The 24,795-nt window shown below is 31.8% G+C and overlaps 1 protein-coding gene and 1 pseudogene across 1 annotated transcript; both read left to right on the top strand.

Moving 5' to 3' along the window:
* The first annotated feature begins 12,230 nt into the window (after positions 1 to 12,230).
* On the top strand, positions 12,231 to 13,823 carry LOC114757171 (7-deoxyloganetin glucosyltransferase-like; annotated as a pseudogene).
* A 7,213-nt stretch (positions 13,824 to 21,036) lies between these two features.
* LOC114757169 (SKP1-like protein 1B) lies at positions 21,037 to 24,107 on the top strand. The gene is made up of 2 exons (XM_028946176.1): positions 21,037 to 21,410; positions 23,735 to 24,107. The coding sequence occupies exons 1-2, from the start codon at positions 21,126 to 21,128 to the stop codon at positions 23,906 to 23,908; spliced, it is 459 nt and encodes a 152-aa protein (XP_028802009.1). The 5' UTR covers positions 21,037 to 21,125; the 3' UTR covers positions 23,909 to 24,107.
* Positions 24,108 to 24,795: the final 688 nt, after the last annotated feature.

Below are 24,795 nucleotides of genomic sequence, written 5' to 3'. Positions count from 1 at the left end.
GAGTTTATATTAATAAATATTTATGTGTAATTTTGTAGATTTGAGAATTTTGGAGTAATCTTTGTGTGAATATTTGTAAGTTAAAGAGTACCAGGTAACTCTGAAAATTCTTTCTTATACATGTGAATTGTGTATGATTATATTGTGGATTTACTAATTTTTATATCAGACTTAAAAGTAGTATTATGATTTCAAATAAATGTTTTGATATGTTATTTGATTTTGTTAATATTTATTGCTATTAATTATGATCAGTATTTAAATATATTGATGGCTAAGGAATTGTCATGAGTTGCTATTAAATAATATATAAGTTTTATCGCTATCTTATTTTTAAAATATTTGAGGACATATTTATGATGTAACATTATTTGCATGTGACATGCATTGTTGGGTTAAGGATAGAAGGAGATTGCATGGATATAAAATTACCACGTGGTATGCCATCACTCGGTATACAGTGGATGGCACTTGTCAGGGCCACTTCTTTCATGTTTTCCTTTGGCCGGGAATTCATTGGAGCTATGGGACATGTGACACCTTCCTATTCACAAAGGAGGGGAGCCATAGTCCGAGCTTGAGCTCTATATCTTTGGCCGGATATATCTCTAGTATCGGTGAGCTTGGAATAATTCAATAAAATGGATTAGTTCCCATCGGACTATATGTTAGCCTATGGCTCCAGTCAGCAGTATAGGGGTGGACGGTGATATAAGGAAGGCATCATATTACATTATTTTTGGATATATTGAAAAAATAAAATTGAATTGAATGTACCAAATCTGTGATTTTTAATATATATACATATATACAAACATATAAACAGATTTTTATTTTATCATATATGGTTTGCTTGTATAGGTTAGAATTTCAGTAGTTACTGAGATGTTTGATCTCACCCCCTATATTAACAATTTCCAGGCAAATGATCTAGTAGGAATCAAGGTAAGGCACCAATGGAGTGAGCCATGAAAGCTTTTGTGCTCCTCAAGCACATGTTATGTTATATTTTTATTTGTCATGACTATAAGACTTTAATAGTTTATGTTGTTAAGTTATGTTAGAAATGTTTTTGAAATTTTGACTTGTTTGCAGTATTAAAAATATGTATGGACTTTTAAATTAAATATTTCATTGCGTATATTGATATAATTATGTAAGGTGTTACGCTTTATTTGCCATTCTTTCATATTTGTTATACTTGAAGTAGAATTAATCAAAGAATCTTTTGAATTAAAATAAAGATCTATATCATTTTTATAGTTCAAAACAAATTTAGAACTAAAGATGATGGACTCTTTTCTTTTTTGTTGATAGGAAAAATGATTATTCTTTATGTATATTATGTTTGGTAGTTAGAATTTTTTGTTAATTATTTATAATTAAATCAAATCATCCGCATTGTAATTATTTATTGAACTTAGTATTTATTTAGCTGTTTATGTTTATCTTCTATTTAATTTGTTTATTCAATAGACTCTATTACATTATGATATATGTTTAGACATAATGATATTTATGTTTGTGACTCAATTTTATTTATATTTATACCCTTTATTAGTAATTTTATTGTTTCATTTTTATTATTTTGATAAAATATGATAAAAAACTTAAAAAAATTGTATTTTAGTTAAAAGGGCCAAAAGCCCGAACCCGTGACAGACTGGCCTGTTTTCCCTGTACTACTTGTATCCCTTAACCTAACAAAGGTTGTGACCGCTTAAGATACCTAGTAGTTTAGCAATCATTAGAGGAACGGCTATTAGCTTGTAGTTAAAGCCACAAATCCATCATTTTTGTTGCATCTATTACACCACCACACCCACTTGAACTATTTTTTAGCACCAACCTATCAACTTCTAGAACTATATGGTCCTCTTGTACTCTTTTAGGCCGTTCAGCCATCCTGGATTTCCTTGCATATATTCAATTTACATTGTCCTGATAAATCCTAATCCCATATGGCTCTAAAGAGGCTATTGTGAGCATTCATAGTCCTTCCTATAGTGGTTGAGTCAAAAATCTTATTGCATCGATCTACCCAAATATCCCAACAAAAGTTTCCAAAACAATATTTTAAAAGTTGAAGCAGATATCAAACAGAAGAGATCAATGAGTCACGATTCAAATGGTTGGATTGGTTAAACTGTTGAGTTGCAGTAATATAATAATTAAATAAAAATGATATTCTACACATATATGATGATATATATGTAAAAAAAAAAATTGAACATCAAATTGGTAGATAATTGAAAAAATAATTAAATATTTGATTTCATAATTTTAGAAGCAATTCAACTAATCATAATTAAATTAATTTATTATTTATACCAATATAATACATTATTATGAAAATTAGCTTAGCTTCTAAATTATTTAATCAATATTTTGTGCATAAGAGAAACTGAAGTAGTAAAAGTAATATATATATAATTAATATTGATAATTGATAATTAAGATTAATGAGTGATGGGACGTGCCAATAGACAAATCTTCATTAATTATTTTAATTAAAAAATAAAACCAAAAAAATTTCAAAGCATAGAGTATGTCGTGGAAAGCAAACATCAAATCAAGTCTGACTTTCCATTCTCTGTCTCTTTCATACGTGAATTTATCTTCTCTTTATCTTTTTGGCTTTCTTTCATCATAGCCTCCTGAGCTCCTTCTATGTTTTGCGACCTCAGTTTCTCCATCTATCTTAAGGTGGCCAAAAGAAAAAACTACATTTTTTTTATGATAAGTTTTTGTTTTTTTTCCTTAGTTTTTTTATTTCCATTTTTCCTGTTTTCTTCCATGTTGTTTATCCCTCTCTTATCCTCTTCATGTTCTTCTTCCTTTCCAATCATCTGGTCTCTTTGTAATCGCTTCAGTTTTCGGTTTAAATCTGGCTTCTAGCTCAAAAGCCTGGTCTAAGCGGCTCAAAGATACGCTCCAAACCAAGCCAAAAAAGTGATTGGGTGATGATTGGATTGGTCTAACTGTCTGGTTCGGTCTGAATTTTAAATTGTTGATCCAAAGAGTCTTGCCCATTGAATTTTTTTGGTATATTTTTTTCCTGCATTATTCTTCAAGTTCCATTTCACCCACTGCATTCCTGGAAGCATTGTAAAACTCAGCCACATATCTGAACAGACAACAGATTTCCATCAATTTTTTACATTTGACAGTCCCTAATCATATGATTTGAGTCTTCTGCCCATGCATAGCCAAATAGACAAACATTGGAGCCTGTTATACCCTGTCTCGCTCTAAGCTCTAAAGTGTGTACTTGCCCATGGGAGAACAACCACATGAAGATCTTGATATTCTTCAAGACCTACCATCTCCATAGGTTACTACAAAACTTATCCATGGGTTTGTGTGTGCTTGCAGTGAGGAAATGGTAAGCAAATTTAATAGAAAAGCAACCATCCAAGGAAGGCTGCCAAAGGTGCCTATCCTCTCTTCCCTAATCTCATGGTGGGTGCAAACTAGTAATCCAATCAATCATTGATTGAGGGAACCAAAGAAATAAGTTCATAGTATCCCAACATCCCTGTTTGTCGATATAATTTGCTACCTTTTCATGTTTAAAAATAAATTCTTTATACCCCAGCACAAAGTGATTTTAGTGGCACATAAGGAAGATCAATTATAGGTGATAGAAGTTAGTTCGTTCAAAACATGGTATGTGCAATCGAACTTCTGTCATATACAATTAATATTCTGTATGTGCAACTAAAATCCCTAAATATACAATTGATCTTCCATTTAGTTCAAAAGATAGTGCGTGCACTCAAATTTCCATCACATGCAATTGACCTTCCGTGTTTGTAGTTAAAATCCCTATATGTGCAATTGATCTTCCATTTTGTTCAAAACATAGTGAATGCAATTGAACTTCCATCACGTGCAATTGATCTTTTGTACGTGCAACTAAAGTCCCTAAATGTGCAATTGATTTTCCATTTTCCCTCTGTTCTTGCCTATTTCTCATTTATTAAACTTCAAGGGCATTTTTGTCTTTTTATTATGAAACTTATTTATATTGCAGGACTTTAACAACTCCCAAGATTTCAGGCACCATTGAGCAAATAAACTTCCAAATAGGGATTTATCCTCAATTCTCCCGGAAATTAAAGCCTCTATGTCATTTGACCAAAATAATAATATTAAATTTATTATAAACTACTCGAAGTTTTGGCTTTATGGTTATAGTATTTAAGTTTCATTGATATAGAGTGTCGAGTTTAAAATTTTATTATGTTGAGCTGAAAAATAAATAAAAAATACTACCTCCGGTCTTAATTATAAAATATGATTTATAATCTATAAACAAGGTTTTATAAATAAGACTGGAAGCAGTAATAAATTTTGATTTAAGTGTTTGTTGGCACTGAAATTTGATAAGAGTTACATATGTCCGACAAATAAATTTCCTTCTGTTCACCAAAAAAAATTTCCTTCATCACAATTTCTAATAATATTTTATGGCTATAGATTTGATAGCTATTTTTTTATTAATTTTTACAAGTATATATAGGCTAAAATAAACAAACAAAGGTATCACTTTTTTTTTCCTTTCTGAAATTACATATCACTTTCCTAATTTTTAAAAGTCTAAATTAAAGATTTTAATATTTTATATTTTGACTATCCACTTCTCTTCTATTAAAATTATCATTAAAGTTAATCATATTTGTCATATCAAAATTTTTATATTTTTTGCCGGTACAAAATTTTTCTATCTTTTATTGTATGCCACGTCATCAAGAAATAACACTAGCATTTGAGTTGGTTTTTCTTATTTATATTTTTAGTTCTAGTACTTTTAACCTAGTTTTGGTTTCTATGCTTAATGACGTTAATATTAATATTTATAGAATTACAAGGACTAACGTTTTGAATAGAAAAGAAATCGCTGTAATTATGGATGACTTAAAATTATACGAAGTCAAGAATCAAAATCAAAATTCAACCAATCTATTACATCAAATCAATTCCACTACTCACAAATAAAAACATCTCTTTATAATTTTTTTTTGGGCTGACTTTATAAGATCTCTATGAGTTTAAACAAATACAATCAATCAATTATTATATAGAGAACCTTTATACCATCTCCTATCTTTATTTTAGAGATTGAATTTGGTCATAGCTATAAGGCATCAATCCGTTTTGTTTTTTATTTTTTCCTAAAATATATTAATTGTAAGAGGTTTCAACAAGAGGTAGTTCTAATACATATGATTAAATGGAATTAGTCTAAAGAGACCAACACACATTTATAACAAATAACTAACTTAATTAATTTTTTTAATTATTCCTAAATTAGTTATTTAACCTTTATATTAAGGTCTTGAGGTAATATAAGGGATTATTGATCATCAATAGAGGTGGAAACATGCCAGGTCATGCCAAACTTTATCCTTAATAGGCTAGGCTTGATTAGTAACAAGTTGGCCTGAACCTAGCCTGTGACCTGTTATAGACCTTTTTTTTCCCAACCTAAGCCTAACCTGTATAAAGGCCTGCCTGGTCTGAGCCTATTAGAAAAGCTTGTAATTTTAAAATTTTCAAAATGCATAGTAAAAAAAACATAGAGTGATAAAAAATTGTAAAATATACATACTACATAATAATTATTTATTATTATTATTTATGTAAATTTTAATGTCATAAGTAATATTTTAAATCTTAATTACGGTTAATATTATTAAAAACAAGCTATAATAATATATTAAAATTTAAAATAAGACTTTTTACCATAAAATTTGAAATAAGACTAGATATAAATATAAAATAAAAATAAAAATAAAAATAAACAAATAGGCCAAGTCAGGCCTAACAAGCTTAATAAGCTTTCTAAAAACCTTGGTCTAGCCTATTAAGCTAAATAGACCCCTGACATATCACTCAGTCTGTTTTCATCCTTAATCATCAAACCTCGTCGATATGGTTAGTTGAAAATTTACTCGTAAGAGAAAAACTAAAATTTAAAAATGATTATACTATATATATTATAACAGATAATTTCATGGAGTAAAAGATCGCAAAGTGAGTGGCATAGAATCATAAAGCAACAACAGTTATGTTATTTATTTTTTTAATAGGAATATTCTTTTTTTTCCCCATGTAAATCAGAAAATCCAAAAGTGAGCGTTTTTTGGATTTAAACTTGTGTTCTTCTCCTTACAGGGTGAGACCATTTACCATCTTAATTAACATTTTTTTATTTTAATAAGAATATTCTATTTGCTAATTAAATTACACAAAACAATTATGCTTTTTTTTTCTTACCTACATGCAAATAACTATATTTTTGAGTAAATAACTGCATACAATTAATTCACAAAGAACCAAAAAAAAAAAAAGGCAAAGCAAATGCAACCATATATCTAATTGCCTTCACCAAGCTCCACCTACTGTCTAAAAGATGACAACTAATCAAGAATACACCAATTTCTTTCTATTTTATGAGAGAGATTAGCTAGCTGATCTGCCAAGCTATATATTTTTATCCCTAATAATGTCATAGAGTTCAACTTGCCAAACTCTAGGCAACAAAAGTTGAATATCACCTATAATGTCTTCAAATGGTTGAGTGATGTCATATCTCCTCAAAACTAAATTAATTAATAGCTCGTTTTCATGTATAACTTAAAGTATTCTTAAATCATTTTGGGTTTGAGATTAATCTCTACCAGGTAAAAAGGTTAAGGTGAAAGGCCTTCCAACACGTATGTTTCTTAATATTCAAATTTATGTTCTTCTTCTTACGGGGTGAGATCACTTACCATCTCAACCAATAGCTTGTTAATATTAATTAATAGCTTTATTACAATCAAAATGCAACATAATTTTCCTAAAACCTTTGATCCAATATAGATTAAGACCATTCAAGATCTCAAGAAGCACTCAACAATAGTTGGAGAAATAGCCATTAGCTTATCATCATTGTGAATTATTCGAATGACACATTCGCTTCTTCCATCCTGATGAGAAGGATTCATCCACTTCAAGATCAATATTTTAGTCTCCCTGAATATGGGAAGGAGCCTGCCTCAATATAGATTTATTTGCATAGAAGACACATGTTTGTAGGAGATCCTTGCCCAAACCGACTTTAAACAAGCTATCTTGTGTTAATTGTGTGTTCAATTTAACTTATTCATTCATGAACTTAAAGAGCCTGCAACATGGTCTATCTGTTCAAAAAGAGTTGACAAGTTAATTAACCTTTTTAGTACTTCCCCGATCCTTAATTTAAGACCAACTGACTAATTAAAAGACAGTAAGAAAGTTACTAAATTAATTATAACATATATTATATGATGTTTCTAAAATACTTATGTGTATTATTAGATTATATATTGGTTTATAAATGAGACAAATTAAATTAGTTTAGAGAAAAATGATAAATATAAATGTTTTAATGTAATTTATTAACTTTTTTAATAGCTCCAAATTAATCAACTGGTTAAGACCAGAGGTGATATATGGCTAACCTGTGTCCAGTTTTAGATTCCACCTAACCTAGTTGGCTCTTTATAGGGAAGAGAAGGTCTCCCAAAAGTCAAAAGATACCACAGACTTCCATTAGTTGTTCAATCCCTAATCATGTGCATTGAATCCTCATCTTAGGTACCTTCAAAAGGGCAAGTAGTAGAATCCGTAAGGCCTCTCCTTGCTCGTAGTAGTGTATTATTAATAATTTCTATGTAATTACTTGTTCGGTTTTTATTGTTTTATTTATTGTTACAACTATTCTGTTTTAATTAACAAAGAACAACATATTATTAACCAAATGTCTTCTCAAATTTTATTTTTTTAATGCAAAAAACCCCTCCTGATTTAAGTTATATGCAATAACTTTCATACACTTCAAGCTAGTCAAAAATTTATGCATGTTATTCCACAAATATATATTATTTTAAAGAAATAACGAGAAATTAATAACGATAACTGGTAATTATTTTCATATAATTATATTCCTATGCTAAAATTTGAGGGGGATATGTAATTTACATTCTACTTGAAAAATCGATGACAAGAAAAACACATGATAATACGATTCTTTTTCAAAAAGTGGAGACAATCAATACTAATTCACTACTTGCTCAAGTTTGTCTTTCTTTGTTCTTTTTTTTTTTTTTTTAAGTTTTGATGGTAAGCATAGCCTGAGGTGGAGATCAAAGGCTAAACTTGGTATCACAAAGACCACATCTTATGCCACTAGACCTAAGGCTCTTTGACGTCACTCTTGTTTTACAATAAAGCACAAATCGATTACATTTAGGGATGATCATACCCCTCCATTACATTTAGGAAAAACTGATTAAAAAAATCTCTCGTTAAAAAATTAATTGTGCAAAATATCCAATGACTCATATTATTAAGCCGTTGCAATTCATTTTCAGATAGCACAACTCTTTTTTGTTACACACACACATATCTGTTGGAGGCAGCACCTGCAAAATAAATAGTTAATCCGAGTCACGTCATAAGGACGCTATCCTTAAGAGTTATTCCACAACCACCGGTAGATAAAGATGCGGCACTCCCCAGGATTAAACGGATCCTTCTTGTATAACAGGGTGAGCAGAACAGCAGAAGATAGTAGTAAACTCAGCTGGTAAGAGAACACACAAGAGGGGGAAGAGAAGAGTTCAAAAACTCTAGAGCTGTGTATTCTGAACCTTAGACTAAAGCACCCTTTTATAGGCCTCCATGATCTGAATATTGCTTGCCTCTTAAAGCTAATCATATTTCAGTTTTAAACGTTGCACATTAAATGATTTAATTGTATGATCTGAAACGTTGGAGGCAAAGAGATAAAGCTTCCGTTTTTTATTTCATAATCATGGTTTAATATATCAAAACGCACCAACACTTCAAACATTTCAGGCGTTGCTCCGTTTTGAAATTCATGGCCATCATTTAATACATTAAAACATGGTTAAAGCACCAGGATTTCAAACCGTTCTATAGAGAATTTCCTGTCAGCAATTTAAATGGTTCAATGCATTAAAAGATTTTTCGGTTTAAGATTTTAGTGGACCAATTTTAAATTCCTTAATGCGTTGAAAATCCTTTTATGACATGAAAACCCTTTTAACAATTGATTTTCCTATTCTTAATAATAATAAGAAAATCTGTTCACAATTAATACTCAATTTGTTTTTATCTTCCCATATTCCTAATTAATGTAAGATCCTTTCTTTGACACACCCAAAAAATATTACAACAATATCTATCATATCTTTAACTACGTACAAAGGTGTTTTATTTTGAATATAATTAAAGATAAGTTACATGTAGTTAAGAAAAAGAATTGCACCTCATAAAAATAGGTTGTCGATGGAAAGTAAACAAATTCTAAATTAAATTTCAAATCAGTATTTCCGACCGATTTTTCTTTTTTTCTTTTGTCAATGGAAAAAAAAATCCCGAACTTTGTTCGTTATCTAAAACTTGTTCATAGCTTTTTTTCGGCCAACCTGTTAATATGCGTTGGGTTTCACGTGAAATCCTATCCACTCATTTAATACTGGTTTTATCAAAATGGGCTCTCCGCCCTCTTCTCCCCCACCCAACCCAACCCAACCCAACCCAACCCAAAATAAAAACCTAATCTATGTGATGTCACTCACATCATATCTTAAAGGCGCTAATAAATTTTAAGCAACTGGAAAAAAATAAAAATAAAAAATAAAAGGGCTAATGGCTTTTCCCAGACCTCTTACCTCTAAAAGCAATCAAAATCTCTCCTTCTTTATTTCAGGTAAAATAAAAATCTCCTTCGTTCTATATACACACACATATATTGGTAAAAACCTAGATCAAATTCTTTATATCGATTATGTCAAGTTATTCAATAAAGCATGGCCATCTATCTTTTTTCCATTTCATGTGGATTTATACTTAAATACTATTAAATGCTAATATTTAAAAAACAGAACACATGATATGTGTAATTAGAAAACTTGACATAATGAATATAAGAAATTTGATGTAAGTATTGTCTATACACACATATTTAAAAACTTACATGAATGAAACTTTTATGATATATGGGTTTTGAAACTTCCAGAACAATAATAAATCAAAAAATAACTTCCCTGGCAACATTGCTTACAAACAAAAGCTTTAGGGATAAATTTACAACATTCAAACCAAGATAGAATTATTATAGAACTACACCTTTTGTCGACAAGAACATCTTCCATGTACTGAATCATCCCAGATGGATGAAGGTTTTATCAAATTAGAGATGGATTGTTTAGTACTGGGTAACGGCAGCAGTGGTTGTGGCGGAGTTAATCTTGAGAGGGTCACAAAAGAGAATTGATGGATATGAGGTTTTAGCTGTAAACTTCTAGTAGTAGTCCCGCCAGTTATAACAGGACTTGTTGGTTTTGTGCATAGTATGAAATTATGTTAGTAAAAAAGAATTAGGAAAGTCATTTTGTACTTGATATACTGATGTAAAATATAATTTGTCTTATAAGGATTAAAATCAAAATGAAAACAAATTTCAGGGGCCAAAGTTTATATTAACCTTCTTTAATAAGAACAAAAGTAACAGATTTCATTTATTTAATACTTTTTTTAAGAATGTGAAAACTTCCTACAAGTAACTAATAATAAGTAAGAGAGTGTTAGTATGGAGAGAAAGAAGTCAAATGAAAAACGGTATTACAGCTACTATCTGTTCACATTAATTTCACATTACTAACATCGATGGCCTTCGTCAATGCCCAAGAGATCCCATTCTGATCAATGAATCAAATTCTGACTTTTTCTTCAGTAAATTATACCCATTATTGAATCGAAATTATAAAAACTTCTCTTTTATTTTAAAAACTGAAAGACAAGTGAGGTTTGAATATCTGACCCTACTACTTTAAATAGAATTATTTCCAATAAAAAAATTTTATATTTAGCAAATATACGTGTATATTTGCAAGCCTCTTCATTCAAATTTCAAGATTTTAGTTACATTTGCATAGTCCTTAATTGATAATTAAGTCACAATATGATTATTTATTTTGATAAAAATATTCTTCTTTAAGATAAATATTTCTTACCATTTACCAATAGGAGTTAGGTCTAGCAGAAAAAGATAATTTCTTATAATGGTTTGAACCAAAGTTTAAATTTTTACTGGGAGAGGAGCTTACGTTTAGTACTCGGTAATGTCTCAAACAAAATTGTTTCCAACAGACAGATATCTATACCTCGTAAATAATATTACTTACTAATCATTTAACTATTTATTTTGCCAAAAGCATAATTTTAAATTTCTAATACAAATTTTAAATTGATTAATTATAATCATATTATAAAGTAAGTGTAATTTCTCTAATAAGATCATCAACAAATCATTTTCCCTTATCCGAGTGGCGTTTTTGCTAAACCGACTTTTCCCTCCCAATATTTTAACCCTTCCCACATAGAAAAGAGTGACCCATATCACAGATACACACCCATTCTTATACGTTCTCGGGGTTTGATTTTGCAATCCTCCATTAAAATAGTTATGGGTGACGGGCCACCATATATGACAGCCTCAATAACTTATTTTGTTGGCCTTCTTCAATAGCTGAGGGATCCCCATACAGAAAGGGATTCATTTCTGGAAGAGAAAAAAGATTTCAGGTTCCAAGTGAGAAATTTTCTTACTATAAAATTCCTCAAAATATTCAAATCTTACCCTTATTATTATAGATAGATTGTCACTTTCATCAACCTCCTTGTTTATTATCCTAATTCCTTTACTTGTTAACTGTGCCTATATAAATGATCACTTTGTCTTGGAGAATTGTCAAGTGAAAAGATATGTATGGACAATTCATATTGAAACTTAATTGACAAATTAGAATACCCTAAATGATGTCTTATTATGATCCAATTAAAAAATAAAATTATAGCACGGAGTGTCAATCTGTATAGACATAATTGATAAATAAAAAAATTGGAATTAACAACAGAGGATGGTGAGGAAAGATGGTCGATTCACTGTTACAATATCTCAGTCACAAGTTCCTTAGGATTTAAGATTAGTTTGAATATTTTTAGGGACCTTGGAATAATAAAATCTCTGAATCGGGACTTGAGTGTAATTTCTCTGAAAAGCAAACACTGCCTCTCGGGTTTAGCCGCTATAAATACAGTAGGATGGGCAAAGGCAGGCTTGCATTCATCTTCTTCTTCCTTGAGGATCTGAGAAAAAACAGAATGGGAAAATGGGTCCATTGGCTGCTTCAGAGAAGCGTCACTCTGTGTGTATCCCCTACCCAGCACAAGGCCATGTCAATCCCATGCTCAAACTTGCAAAGCTTCTTCACTTTCATGGCTTCCACATCACTTTTGTTAACACCGAGTTCAACCATAAACGCCTCCTCAAATCCCGAGGTCCAGATTCCCTCAAAGGCCTCTCTTCCTTCCGTTTCGAAACCATCCCCGACGGACTTCCCGGCTCCGACTCCGATGACGTCGTCGACGCCACACAAGACATCCCTTCCCTCTGAATTCACACGTAGAACTTGCTCGGTTCCCTTTAGAAGCGTCCTCAACAAACTCAATAATTCCCCTCATATCCCTCCCGTCACTTGCATAGTCTCTGATGGTGTCATGAGCTTCACCGTCGATGCCGCCAAAGAACTCAGAATCCCAGATGTCCTTTTCTGGACTACCAGTGCCTGCGGCTTTCTGTGCTACGTTCATTTTCACCGACTCATCGAGAAAGGCTTGACACCTCTTAAAGGTATATATAAATATATAGGATAACTTCCATGGTACATGCTACCTAGCTTCATGCATTTATCACAACTTGTTTGTTATGCACTTAGATGCATTATGTTAAGTCAGAAGTGTTTAGCATGCAGATCCGAGCGATTCAACAAATGGGTATTTGGAGAATACTGTGATAGATTGGATTCCAGGAATCAAGGAACTGCGTTTAAAAGACATGCCAAGCTTCTGGAGAACAGCAAACCCAAATGAATTCATGTTAGATTTCATACTTGGCGAGTGTGAGAGAGCTAAGAAAGCTAGCGCAATCATTTTGAACACATTTGATGATCTAGAACATGATGCTTTAGAAGGACTATCCTCTATTTTTCCTCCTGTTTACCCCATTGGTCCCATAAATCTACTCACAGATGAGATTATCACTGACAAGGACCTCAAACAAATCGGGCCGAACCTGTGGAAGGAAGAACCAGAATATTTGGAATGGTTAGATACAAAAGAACCAAACTCTGTGGCTAACGTAAAATTCGGGAGCGTCACAGTGATGACGAAAGAGCAAATGATAGAGTTTGCTTGGGGACTGGCTAACAGTAACAAAACCTTCTTATGGGTAATCCGACCCGATCTTGTCAGTGGCAAAGACGCAGTTCTTCCTGCATAATTTATTTAAAGAGACGAGAAACAGAGGGCTGTTATCAAGTTGGTGTCCACAAGAGCAAGTTCTGGCTCATCATTCAGTAGGAGGATTCTTAACACACTGTGGGTGGAACTCAATGATTGAAAGTATTTGTGGCGGAGTGGCTATGATCTGTTGGCCGTTCTTCGCAGAGCAGCAAACGAATTGCAGATTTGCGTGTGAAGAATGGGGAATTGGGTTGGAGATAGAGAGTGATGTGAAGAGGGAAGGAGTTGAGAAGTTTGTGAGAGAGTTGATGGAGGGAGAAAAAGGCACAGAGATGAAGAAGGAGGCACTTGAAAGGAAGAAAATGGCAGAGGAAGCCACTTGCAGACTAGATGGATCTTCGTTTCAGAATTTTGAGATCAATGTTCGACAAGTTCTTCGGCCAAAAACTGTTACCAACTAGCCAGATTTAGTTCACCATAGTGGTGGGGTTTCCATAATTTCCATTAGTATTTAATGCCAGTTTGATTGTCTTTGTATTGTTTCTCTCATCAGTCGGGGATATATATCATCATAGTAATCATCTTTGTGATCACTTTGATTAGAGATAATTTCGTCTAATGATGGCAACGAGTTTTAGTGTTAAGCGGAGGTATGATACACTTCCCATCCTTAATATTTAGACTAAGTTGACTAATTGATGGATATTAATAAATTTAAAAAATTAATTAATTATGGTACATGTTACTTGATCTTTCTAGAATGTTACTTCTAGTTTTTAATATAAAAATTAGTTAGAAGGTTGAATTTGGTCTCAAACATAGGACTTTGATCCATTTTTAAAATATCCCTATTGATTATAAAGAGTTCCTATCACAAGATAATTACAATCACCTGATACATATGATTGGAGGGGATGGTTTAGAAAAACCAACACGTATTTATGATAAATAACTAATTTAACTAATTTTATTAACATTTTAAAATTAATTATCTAGTTTTTATATTAAGAACGGGATGTAGTACTTAGTATATCATTATCCTATATCATATTTATATACTAATTTATAAGTTAGGCAAATTATTTTAGAGAACAACAATAAATATACATACTTTAAGGTAATTTTATTTTTTTCTTAATTTTTATAAATTAGTCAACTGAGTCCTATATTAAAAACCGGAAAAAATGTGTGTACATGTATATATATGATATTTTTATTATTTTCTTAAAAAAGGTCATTATTTTTTATTTGGTTTTATTCTATGCCCCATATTAATTTAAGCGTTTGATATCATCGTTAATTTTGAATTTTTATGTTACTGTCACAAGACTTTAATCATAAATATAATTTATTTCAAATTAATGTCAACACATGGAGAGGGGCCATTCTAATTATTTAAATTTGGTGGTCCCCAGGCTAACCTCCTTTTTCTTTCCAGAAACAGACCGGGATCAGCTTTCTGGTCCCTTGTCTCCCTGTGCGCGCGTGCAAAATTTTGCTCCATTTCCACTATAACCAATTAACTTGTTTTGGTTTTTTTTTTTTAAAAAAACTTCTATTTACTCTTGAAAAGTTCTGAAATTTTATTGTAACTTCAAAGACTAAAATGAAATTAAACTTTTAGGGCAAAAAGACATCAGTACTCTTGTTTTTTCATTTAAAAACTTCAGCCATTGCTGCCCGCTAAAGTTCCAATCAACGACGGCTTGGTATAACCCTGACAGCCAACCACAATTCTCATTTCCCATATTCTCATTCTAGAACTACTGCTTACAACAATAGATAAGGAAAATTTGAACCTATGTCCTTTGGCACCCCACAAAGTTGATAGACACCAAGCCATTAAACCATTTAAGCGTATAATGCAATAAAATTTGAGAAACTACCAAAAAAAACTGTAGAAATAGAAAAATTACAAATAAAGACCTATAAAACATTAGTATGAGTTTTTACAATAATTTTTACAAACCGGTTCCTGTGTGCAATATTTTTTATTTTGGTGGCCTTTTTTTGCCATTTTCCCATAAAATTTTGTTATATGTTGTAAATTTGTTAATTGTAATTGTAGATTAGGATGAGAATATGAGAAATGGGAGTTAAAATTTTTCTTATATGTTACTGTTAATTCGCTAATTACATTTGTAAATTAGGATAACAATACAAGAAATAGAAGTTGCAAATTTCTTTATGTGTCGTTGTAAATTTGTTAATTGTAATTGTTAGGACTGTATATAGATAGGGTTGGATAGGGCATGACCTTTGCCTGATGCTCAACCTGAATGATCAACGGATTGCATTTTGGAACTTGCTGCCCAGTCCTGCTCAGTGAAAGCCCACCCTAAACTGATGATGCACTGATGTGTTGTTCATATTATGTGAAGATTTTCACCAAACCTAATAAGTAATATTTTCATTTTTAAATATATTTCATAATTTCACAATTTAGAATATTTCAAGAGAAGAAATATAAACAATACATTACAAATTCATATATCTATTTATCATTCCATATCTCTTTATAATTATTATATAGTCAAACATAACATGATAGGTCTTCAAACAATATCCATAATCAAATATATCAACTGTAACACCTCACATAATTATATCAATATACGCAATAAAATATTTAATTTAAAAGTCCATACATATTTTTAATACTGCAATTAAGTTAAAATTTCAAAACATTTCTAACATAACTTAACAACATAAACTATTAAAGTCTTATAGTCATGGCAAATAAAAATATAGCATAGCATGTGCTTGAGGAGCACAAAAGCCTTCACGGCTCACTCCATTGGTGCCTTCCCTTGATTCCTACTAGATCCTTCGCCTGAAAAAATTGTTAATATAGGGGGTGAGATCTAACGTCTCAGTAACTACTGAAATTCTAACCTATACAAGCAAATCATATATGATAAACCAAAAATCCGTTTATATGTGTGTATAAATATATTAAAAATCACGGATTTGAGACACCCAATTCAATTTCATTTTTTTTTCCAACAATATACCAATATCATTTTTCTAATATATCCAAAAATAATGCAATATGATGCTTCCCTTATATCACCGTCCACCCTTATACCGCTGACTGGAGCCATAGGCTAACACATAGTCCGATAGGAACTAATCCATTTTACTGAATTATTCCAAGCTCACCGATACAAGAGATATATCCGGCCAAAGATATAGAGCTCAAGCTCGGACTATGGCTCCCCTCCTTTGTGAATAGGGAGGTGTCACATGTCCCACACTCCAATGAATTCCCGGCCAAAGGAAAACATGGAAGAAGGGGCCCTGACAAGTGCCATCCACTGTGCACCGAGTGATGGCATACCACGTGGTAATTTCATATCCATGCAATCTCCTTCTATCCTTAGCCCAACAATGCATGTCAGATGCCAATAAATGTTACATCATAAATACGTCCTTGAATATTTCAAAGATAAGATAGCAATAAAACTTATATACCATTTAATAGCAACTCATGACAATTCCTTAGCCATCAATATATTTAAACATTGATCATAATTAATAGCAATAAATCTTGACAAAATCAAATAACATATCAAAACATTTATTTGAAATCATAATACTACTTTTCAGTATGATATAAAAATCAGTAAATCCACAATATAATCATACACAATTCACATGTACAAGAAAGAATTTTCAGAGTTACCTGGTACTCTTTAGCTTACAAATATTCACACAAAGATTACTCCAAAATTCTCAAGTCTACAAAATTGCACATAAATATTTATTAATATAAACTCAGAACTACTCCAAAGCTACTCTAAAATTCTAAGACTACCCTCTAAACCAAAATTACATAAATATATTAACTCTCCCAAATCTAGGCATTTATAATAGATATTATTTTGAAAAATAATTTACATATAAGGCTATTTAAATCTAACAAAAGTATATATATATATATTTTTAATTATAAACAGACTGTAGCTTTATTTAATTTTACAAAATTCTCAATTTATAATTTTTCAAGCCTTCAAAAATTATTTTAAAAATATATCTTTAACTATTCAATATTTAAACCGATTAAAATCTCAATAATATATTAAATAACTCATATAAATTATTTAACTCAAATTTAATCGGTAAAAACATATTACAAGTCTAAATAACAAACTTTTCAACTAAAATCTTAGTTTAAAATTCTCAAAATAATCATTCAACAAAAATAAACCGATTAAAATTCCTTAATAATGGATTTTTAAATTTCTACGGTCATATATTGTCAAAACTCCATATTTATTCTATACCCAAACGGTAAAATTTTCTCTAAACATTATAATGATACTAATAATATAAATTTCTAAATATATAGGAAATACTCATAAAGAAAATATGATAAAAAGAAGCATATTTATGTACCTAAATGATCCCCAAAACTTGCCAGGTGCTCTGTAACTTAGCTTTCTCTCTCTTTTCCTCTTTGCTTCTCACTCTCTTCTCTCTTCCTTTGATCTCTCTTCCTCCTCCGTCTCCTCTCCCTCGACTTGAAAAAGATATGGGGTGAAGGTATTTAACAACACCATGTTCAAATTTTTTCCACCGCCCTGCCCATTTTTCTACATCCATCTGCTCCTTCCCCATTCTTTTCCTTCGACCATTAATACCTCCCCCTCCTATTTTCCTTGTTTCATTAAATGGTGCCCAGCCTTTCCACCGAATTCGGTGGAAAGGTGGGTATTATTATATTTTTTTTTATAATATAATAATATAATATTATTTAATTAATTGATTTTGGTTTTGATTTTTTTTATATATATATTTTAATAGTACGTTACATCAACAATTTAAATCTTGAAATATATAATTCTGTTATATATGAATATTACATGTGTGTATATATATTAAATATAATTATATATATAAATATATGTATATTATATATATTGAAAATAGTTATATATATAACTCTAGGCAATAATTATAATTATATATAATGAATATATGTATATTATATATATAAACTTTGGGCAAGGCTAAATAGGCAGGGCCGCACACCTTGCCCGATGCCCATTCTAACCCGACATTTGGCCCTGCCTGAAAATGCTCATTTATTGTTTCAGCTGCTTTTTTAGGGCAGGTCTCAGCATAATTTCACCGGGCCCGAATGGGTATTACAGGCTTTCAGATCTCATAAATACTCTTAGTGATCATAAATTATCTTTTGATAGTCAGGGCTCCGATTGGTCACCAACACTCAGAGCGTGACTAGAGATATAGCAGCTGGTGATGGTTGAAATTTGGAAAAAACAAAAAAAAAAAATGTAAAGGCACAAAAAGAGGCCCGCACCATACCGTCACCATATCCGATAGAGTCACCAAATATCACGTCACGATTTTTTTTCTTGTAGGCTTCTTTGTTTTAATTAATTTGGATAAAAGAAAATTAAAAAAAAAAAAAGAGAGAGTATGAAATTAGGGGGGAAATTAAATGAAAGAGGCATTTTTCTTTTCTAGCAACTTTTGTTTGCTAATTCCAATTTTATTTTTGCCAACTCAAAACAGGGTTGTCCTTTACTTAATACGCGTAATATTTTGGTAGCACTTTAAGGTTTTTTTTTTAATTTTAAATGTAGGAGCTAATTGAGTGATATATTTCAATCTTAAATATAAAATCTCAATTCACCTTATCTATTAAATTTGTAATTTTTTAAATCATCTCTATTGATTAAATGTATCAAAGGAATTTTGGTATATCAATAGGTAATTCCAATGCAACTGATTAAAGAAAATATTTCAAGAAAATAACAAATATTTTCTTACAAATAATTAATTTAACAAAATTTTTAATATTTAAAAATTAATTATATAGTTTTTACACTAACTAGAATGAGAAGAGCAAAAATATATGAATCTACACATATTACAAATTCAGTTGAGCATGAATCATGCCGTGGAAGATTCAGGAACTTTTCTCTTTTCTTTTTTCAACTAATTATAAGTATTTTTCTATTCAAAACAATTCCAGTTGAAATAATGCTGTAATAAAATGTGAACTTCTTTCTTAATAACAATTAAAACTTTAGTTCTTTATTTTATAAAGACCAGTCATTTTCATCACCGCCAATTGCCCCACTGATAGCCGGTCAAAAATTCCCCCGCTGATAAAGTTTCAGGAACTTAATTCGAGCTGTCTCCGCCATTTCTGATGGGCTGACCAATCAGTTTGGGATTAGTTTTATTTGAAAGAATGCAATTATTTCAGTTTTTTTGTAATACAAATATATCAAGTTAATTTTCGTTGCTATCAAAGGTTTCAGTTCTCGGGTGGTCAATTTTTCAAGAATAATAATGATAACGGTAGAGGTGAAGTGCAAGATTAATATTTTCCAAAAAAAAAAAAATGAATCAAACCGGTTTAACCTGAAAACTGTGAACCAGCTCATACTCAGGTTTGGTTTGAATGCTAAGCTAACCAGAATTGAACTGGCATCAAACTAGGATAAACCGGTTTGAATGATTATATATTTTTCACTGGCAAAAAGAAAATAATTCTCCCCATAGATCGATATATTGATCAATTAAGAGATAATGCATTAATAATTCTGCACATAGATTGATATATTGATAGGAGGTCAATATGAGGACTAGCGCTCCACTCCTACTAAGGTACCCTTTGGATGCACTTGCAAACCATGGTTTGCACAAAATGCTATCCAAACACCCCCCTCAAAAACCAAAACCATGGTTTTGGGCCAAACCATGGTTTTGGCTCCAAAACCATAGTTTTGGAAAAAGCAAAAATTTTTTGCTTTTGGAGAAAAAAGGGAGAGTGTGAGAGCCTATAGGATATGTATCTTGTTATTTTTTTTATAAACATATTTTTTTATAAACATATTTAATCTTATATTTTATAAATATATATACATATTAATTATTATTAATTATATTATCTTATGTATTATTAATTATGTTAATAAAAAAATATATTATTAACAATTTTATTCCTCTAAATTATATCATAAAATCTATTTTTCTATAATTATCATATTAACTTATTTCTTTTTTTAGTAATATATAAAAAGTGCTTTGATAACAACTATCTAAACACTCTCACTTCTCAAAATCACTTTTTCATAAGATCTATTCTTTCAGAATCTATTCTTCCCATAATCTATTTTCTAGAATCACTTTTCCAAACACGGTTTGGTTTCATCCAAACACACCCTTAGTCTTTATTTTCATAAAAGAGGGTTTAGAAAGAGAAGAGGACCTTGAAGGTCAGACTTTCTTCTCCTTTCTTAGGCGCCTGCTTTCCGATAGAGAGTTCATTGAGCAATAGGCACAAAAAAGGCTCTAAGAGCTGATGGTTTAACTAGACTATTTCGTCCGTAACACATGCGATAGAAAGAGTTTACTCTAGATAGATTAGTACTAGTAGATTCTAAAAAATAAATTAAGGGATAGATGAATTTATTTAGACTAAAATCAGAAAAATTAAATGCACGATCTAAACATTAAACCTCCCAAACCAATAAAAGTTTTGCCAAGAAATAATTTCTCAAATTAGATTATTTTATTTGGAGATTAAACCTCCGAAACCGATAAAAAGCCGCCACATTTATATTGCGGAATAGATTAAGAAAAGGAAAGAAAATCCCCTTCATGGCTCTATAAATAGACGTTACATTCGCCCATTGGATATATTTCAATCTGAAAAAGCTAGGGTTCGGGGATTGAGTTTTCGTCTTCGCATCGAAGAGTTGCGAAAATCGTTTCGTGTGATCATGTCTTCGAGGAAAATTGTTTTGAAGAGCTCCGATGGTGAACCTTTTGAAGTCGATGAGGCCGTGGCGCTCGAGTCGCAAACGATCAAACACATGATTGAGGACGATTGTGCTGACAGCGGCATCCCTCTGCCCATCGTTACAAGTAAGATCTTGTCCAAGGTAATCGAGTACTGCAAGAAGCACGTCGAGGCAGCCAATTCCGAGAAGATCTCCGAAGATCTCAAAGCTTGGGATGCTGAATTCGTAAGGGTTGACCATTCTGTGCTGTTTGATCTCATTTTGGTGAGTTATGATTTCTCTGCTTCTTTCAAATTTTGTATTTTTATTGTTTTATCGGTTCCAGACCTGTCTGTTGTTGGCATAGTTATTTTTCGATGAAGTTATTGACGGTTAGGGATAAGCTTGCAAAATTGACCAGTTTTTATAAAATTCTCATTCAATCGATACGCTTTGTGGTAATCTTGGGTGAAAGAAGGGAGAATCTTGAATGGTTATGGTATAACCGGGTGGAAGTAGGTCAACATTTATATTGCTGAATAGGGGTTTTTCATGTCCAGGCCCAAGTGCTTATTACTTCTTGGGTTATAATTGCTATTTTATTAATTTCAGCTATTACTGTTCTAAATTCGCAAACATTTGTTGCCGACGGTCAGAATGTCTTTGAATTCATTTGAGACGTGACCAAAACTCACTAGAGAAGAATATGGTCCCTGGATTCCCCTTGCTGAGACATGAACAAAGGGTTTTGTTTAGTAAGGGATGTCATGAAGAGGATGATTATTGGAATGTTGGGTAGAATGGAAGTGTGAAGGAGGGGTTTAATGCTCCTCTTTTTAATGCTCCTATTTCTCATTCAAAACTATAATGCCACTACAATTATACCTACATGGTCTTTCAGGTTTAGTTGTTCTCATTTTCCTGCTCACTCTCTCTCTCTCTCTCTCTCTCTCATTGTTTCTTGAGCTATCTTCATATGTTTCCCTCAGAAAAGGTCACCATGATTGCTGGTTTTCTTCTGCAAACAACTTAATATTGATTTTTCATCGAAATTGTTGCTTCTTCTTTAATTATCTATGCTTTTCAATTTCTTGTTTCCATTGGCTTATGCTTTGAGGAATGGGCTGTTCATGGGTAGAGTTTGGTGATCCCTAGACTGCTTCACGTCTCTTTGGGGTGCTCAAATCATTTCATTTCTTCATTAGAGACTAAAGCCAGCCTTGTTGGTCAAAGTTTTTTTAATGTTATTGGTGTCACTGCTCTTTGTGTAATGCCGTAGTTATATGATATTAAAGAAAGAAAAAGTGACAAATGTTGCCCTTGTAATTTTCCTTCTGATCCTTGAATAATGTGAATTCACGAACAATAGAATAGTGTTTCTGCTCCTTTGTCTCAAAAATTTGAGGCTCAAGCTCTTGTTTGATTGTAAAATTGAACCTAGGTATAACAGAAGAAAGTTTTGCGTATTTTCATTTTTTATTCGCCTATCTCTGCTCCCAAATCAATAGTTTTCACAACATCTGGTCAATGATGAAATGACTTTCTCTATCCCATTAAACTCGAAAAATAGATTGGCGGATAGCATTCCGTTCCACTTCTCAATTCTTTATTCCATTCTCCACTAAATTGCTAAACATAGTCCTCTCATGACTGTGACATGCTTAATTTACTCTGGATTGCAGACGGCTTGAATTTTAAGATAAGTTCTAGGCTAACCAAATTTGCAATGGACGTTGGGTTTTTTTATACCTTTATCATTGATGATTGATTATCTGTTACAGCTTATGGTCGTTCTTAATATTAATTTGGATGGTCATACTTGGAAGGCGCTACTTGACTTTTCATTTACATCTGAAACTTGTTATCTGCAGTCTGTTTTTGTTCATGTTCATTCCGTTTTGAATTCAGTGATATGGTATTTCCTTAGGAAATTAGCTTTGCAGTGTGACCATATATCTTGGTTTGTTGTTCTGCCGATTGTATGTACTTCATATAACTGAGAGTTCAACGTCGCCTCCTGGTTTGCTCGAGGAAGAGGCATGGAAGCCCTTCAGTAGAAGTAAGTCAAAGATAGAGGGGCACGCGTAGTTTCTATATGTAGTAGTAATTATATATTATGTTGTTATCTTTTAAGCATTATTTTTATTCAGTTTCAATCTGGGGGAAGTTGTATTCCGTTATGGTGGGTTCAATGTTGTCAAAGTTGAGTGCCGTTGAGCCTAAGGTGCTGAGGTGAGTTACCAAACAGCTCTAGCGCCTCTCATGTGGGTTATTTTCAGAAATTGTAAAAGACTATATATTTATGTTCTGTACCTGCCTTGCCTTATCATGAATGAGTTACTATTCAGTCTAACTCTGAGGATCCTCTCCAAGAATTTAGATTCTGGTTGTAGAAGACTTCTCTGCCCTATTTCTCCTCTCTTCTTCCCTGCCCTCTCCCTAATTCTCTTTCTACCAGTATCTATCATTAGCATTCTTATTAATGTTGAGGCAATATTTTTTTCCATCAAATTACTTCTTGTTTGCCCTCTATTATAGCTGTATCTCCATTATATTTCTTTATGCAATGAGGATAGTAATAATTTGTGATGTGGCTTTTGGTTTCTCAGGCAGCTAACTACTTGAACATTAAGAGCTTGCTGGACCTTACATGCCAGACTGTGGCAGACATGATCAAGGGGAAGACACCCGAGGAGATTCGGAAGACCTTTAATATCAAGAATGATTTTACCCCAGAGGAAGAGGAGGAAGTCCGTCGGGAAAACCAATGGGCATTTGAATAAGTTATTTGTCTTCTGGACTTACCAATGTGGATGCATGCTACTATATGCTCATAGTTTATCTCGCCGAGTCTGTATTTCTGTTGCCTTTATTCACTTGTGAGACTTGAATCTCTTGTTAAACATGCGTATTTGTAAATGATTAGCTGAATTTGAATATATTAGTTCTCGTGTTCATTCGCTATGAGGCGTATTGTTTATTGAATGCCATTAGCCTTAAGTCTAAATCATCTCGCAGTATTAAGGGGTATCTTGCTCTATCATTCCCTGTTTTTGTGAAATAGATCGAATAACTCTTGGATGAGTTGCAACAGCAGAGAAGTCTTAAATCTTGTGAATTTCGCTGGATTGCTTGTGATTGTGGGGGTGCACGTCCTATGTGAATACAACACCCATTCTCAGATATTTTAAATCGGTAAAACTTGATTTCAAGCGAGGTTTATTATTATCATTTTTTTTTTCCTTCACGGAGGGGGGAAATCATGTATGAAGATTGAATTCACAATTTTTTTTGGTTTTAAAAACTACTAATGGGTATGTATTATTCACTGTTTCACTTGTAAACTTGTGTTGTTTGATAGGTAAATAAACTTAAATATTTTTTATTATAAATTTGCATTAAGTGGGATGGTAAGTACTCGTAGCTTGATTTATAAATTTGCTTTATGTGAATGATGAACGGGGAGAATGATACAAAATTTTTAAAATATCTTTGTTAATCATATACATTCTAATGAAAACTTTTAAAATGTATAATTATGATGGGGACTACTTTAAAAAAAATAAATAAATATGAGAGACAAAGTGAATTAAAATCTTATATATATGATCAAATTAATTTTTTACCTAGCTTTTATATTTAGGATAAGAGGTAGTATTAGTTTAGCAAT

This window comes from Neltuma alba, unplaced genomic scaffold (assembly GCF_004799145.2).
Source record: "Neltuma alba isolate B1F8T4 unplaced genomic scaffold, ASM479914v2 tig00010575_pilon, whole genome shotgun sequence".
Lineage (NCBI taxonomy): Eukaryota > Viridiplantae > Streptophyta > Magnoliopsida > Fabales > Fabaceae > Neltuma > Neltuma alba.
Note: the sequence above shows the minus strand (reverse complement) of the source record. Positions and strands in the feature narration are given on the sequence as shown.

Excerpts from the sequence above, each read along its gene's own strand:
- LOC114757169 (XM_028946176.1), top strand. The coding sequence starts at position 21,126 with ATGTCTTCGAGGAAAATTGTTTTGAAGAGCTCCGATGGTGAACCTTTT. Across the intron at positions 21,411-23,734 it reads TGCTGTTTGATCTCATTTTG|GCAGCTAACTACTTGAACAT; the intron begins GTGAGTTATGAT and ends TTGGTTTCTCAG.